Source organism: Humulus lupulus, chromosome 2 (assembly GCF_963169125.1).
Source record: "Humulus lupulus chromosome 2, drHumLupu1.1, whole genome shotgun sequence".
NCBI classification, from domain to species: domain Eukaryota; kingdom Viridiplantae; phylum Streptophyta; class Magnoliopsida; order Rosales; family Cannabaceae; genus Humulus; species Humulus lupulus.
The window spans coordinates 225,408,286-225,411,449 of record NC_084794.1 but is presented as its reverse complement, the minus strand read 5'-3'; the positions used below and the strand labels follow the sequence as shown (position 1 = coordinate 225,411,449).

Sequence of the window (3,164 nt, the reverse complement as noted above, 5' to 3'; positions counted from 1 at the left end):
CATCGAGCGATGACTCCAAAGCTGTGCCATCATACGATTTGATTGGTTCGTTATACGTGTACGGTAGCGATTGCAAAAAACGAGAGAGTATACGCGAGTGGGATGACACCTAAGGGAGTGTTTGCGCTCGTTAGACCCTGCTCTTCTTTATCTCGATTTACGACGTCGTTTCCGTGTCTGCTCCACTGTTCTCTCTCTTAAGTTTGCCCGTAAATAGAGTCAGCCGGCCCCCAAACAAACACAGAGACCGAAAACGAAACGAAACCCTTTCTCTCTCTCATCTTCGCTAAATTTGAATTTTTTCGAATCTCAAAACGGGTGTCCTTTTGACTTGCCCCGTCCGTACTGGTACAGCTAGCCATGGCCTTCGTCTCCTTCGTCGGTAGAGTTCTATTCGTCTCCGTCTTCGTTCTCTCCGCTTGGCAAGAGTAAGAACCACCGGATCTCACTCTTCCATCTTTGCTTTGCTTTTCTTTTCTTTTTTCCTTGTTTGTTTCCCGATAAAATGCGGGGGAATATTGGCTGTTTTATTATTATTATTATTTTATAGTTTGGACTTTCTGATTCTTTTGAAGCTTCGGATCTGATTGTTTTGTAATTTTGTGATGTAAATTTTGGTTTCTTTGTTAGAACTTGGTTCAACAAGCTCAACTACTTTAGTGACTTCGTTTTTATTTTTTTGGGTGTTGTAGTTGTCAAGTGAGACTTTGTTAAGTGTTCAATTTAATCTTATTTTTTCTCTGGTTCCGTTTGTTTCCCGAGAAAATGTGGGGAAAATTGGCTGTTTTTTTTGTTTTTGTAAAGTTTGGATCTGATAGTTTGAGATTTTGTGACGTAAATCATGGTCACTTAGTTAGAAATTTGTTCCGTTTGTTTCCCGAGAAAATGCGGGGGAAAATTGGCTGTTTTTTTTGTAAAGTTCGGATCTGATAGTTTGAGACTTTGTGACGTAAATTATGGTCTCTTAGTTAGAAATTAGTTTAACTAGCTCAAGTACTATAGTCACTGCTTTTCAAGTAGAGATTTAGAATTTTGTTTAAATGTTTATTCTTTATGAATATATTAATTATAAGGTTTACGTGGTCGATTATTGATTAGAAAAGATAGTTAGATCAGACATTAATGGGAATTTATTGCGAACATCTAGTTCCTATGGTTATGTTATCTTAGATTGGATCTGGCTCTATAATTATAACTGACACTTAATTTTAATTTGGATTTCAAATGGGTGTAGTTTTTTTGCTACTGCTAGTTTTATACTTTTTGTTCCCATCTATATATTGTTTTTAAATAAATAAATGTTTGAATTCCATACATTTTTTGTTATTGCTAAGTGTGAACTTTTTTTCTTTTGTGATCTGGTTTCTAATAATTTTAGTTTTTCAATGAAGTTAAGGATTTTTAGTTACTTTAATAAGCTTTATGATTTATGCTTAGTTGCTAGCTAGTTAGAAGTGGGTTTGCATCCACTTTAGTCCAAATCCAAAAATAATTTTTTGTTAGAATAAATAGTTTGTTGGCTAATTAATCATGTTGTGTTTTTGTATGAGCAATGCTTTTTTTTTTATTTGAGTAACTAAAATGTTTGACTTAGATAATGGTTGAATTTCTTCAGTTTTGTCCCATATGTAATGAAACTTTAGAATCTGGATAGGAGGGCATAGCCCCTCTTTTGCTTTCGTATTTGGGAACCGTTAATTTGATTGTACTTTCCATTTGAAACAAGTGTGTTTTCACAAAAACTAAATTAGACTTTGTTGGAGTCCAGTTAATATTCTATTTGTGGATGTGTTAGCAGTGGTAATTATATGTATAGTTGTTACTTTGCTGTTAATCTCCACGGCTCATTCTGTCTCAAGTCACATTATGGATGGTGTAGATAGTAATACAATATAGAATAAAGTTTCATATAGATGCTTGATCTTGAATCATGAATCTGTTTGTTTCTGTAGGTTCAATGACTTTGGTACTGATGGTGGACCTGCGGCAAAATCTTTGACACCAAAATTCCGTGCTTTTTCTAGTCGCCTGTCAACCCACACTGGGGTCAAAGCTCCAGAAGTTGAGGTGAGCAATGCATTCTACTTTTGATCAATTTTAATTTTCTACCACATGTAAGTGTGTTTTAGTTAGCATATGCAAATGATGTTGAAATTATTGTTGGCAGATTAAAAACTTGGTCGCCGCAGCAATTGCCTTGAAGGGCATTGGGAGCCTTCTTTTCATATTTGGCAGCTCATTTGGAGCCTATTTACTGGTTGTTACCAAACTAAACTCGATCGTGTTTTTAATTTTGATCAAAAGATGACTCATTTCATTTTCTTATCATGCAGCTTCTTCATCAGGCAATTGTTACTCCCATATTGTATGATTTCTATAACTATGATGTTGAGAAAAAAGAATTCGCTCAACTTTTCCCCCAGTTTACTCAGGTTAGCAGCAATCAATTAACTGGAGGCAATGTTAGCCTACTAGTAACTTCTCAGCCATGGCAAAATGTTTAAACAATTTCAATTTTATCGTCTTTTGCAGAATTTGGCGTTGTTTGGGGCTTTGCTCTTCTACATAGGCATGAAGAACTCCATACCAAGGCGGCAACTGAGGAAAAAGGCTCCTAAAGCAAAAACTACATGAGAAGGAACACCGGTTTCTTGACTCTTGCCTGGAACATCGTTCAGGAATTACTTTTGCATGCTTTGTAATGTTATGAAGATTTTTTTCTTTTTGAGAAATAGGGAAATCAGGGGAAAGAGGGCTCTTTTACTTGTTTTGAGGTGTGATTCTGTTTCTTCACGAGCCAATTTGTAGACACTGAATTGAGGTTTAGTTACGTTCCGTGATCCATTGATATCAAAATAGTACATTTCTTTTGCTTGACACACACTGTTGAACAAACATCCCTCTCGTATAACTTACAATTAATAATCGTAATCTTCGTGTCTAAGCATCATCACGAAGCCTAATTTGAGTATTGTTATTAGATCACTACTCTTTAGCATTTTTCTTATTATTAAGCATGTTGTTCTCTCTTATATATTGTGGAATTCAAATTAAAATATTTTAAGTGGAATGAGGTTGATTTGATTTGAAAGTATCTAATTATTGTGTTGTCCTACAAAAACCTATTCTTGGAGTTGGAGCTTACCACATTGTACCCAATAGTC

At 35.2% G+C, this 3,164-nt stretch overlaps 1 protein-coding gene across 1 annotated transcript; it reads left to right on the top strand.

The window, feature by feature from the left end:
* The first annotated feature begins 209 nt into the window (after window positions 1-209).
* On the top strand, window positions 210-2,879 carry LOC133819007 (uncharacterized). The gene is made up of 5 exons (XM_062252146.1): window positions 210-428; window positions 1,953-2,067; window positions 2,168-2,257; window positions 2,334-2,432; window positions 2,533-2,879. The coding sequence occupies exons 1-5, from the start codon at window positions 361-363 to the stop codon at window positions 2,632-2,634; spliced, it is 474 nt and encodes a 157-aa protein (XP_062108130.1). The 5' UTR covers window positions 210-360; the 3' UTR covers window positions 2,635-2,879.
* The last annotated feature ends 285 nt before the right edge of the window (window positions 2,880-3,164 follow it).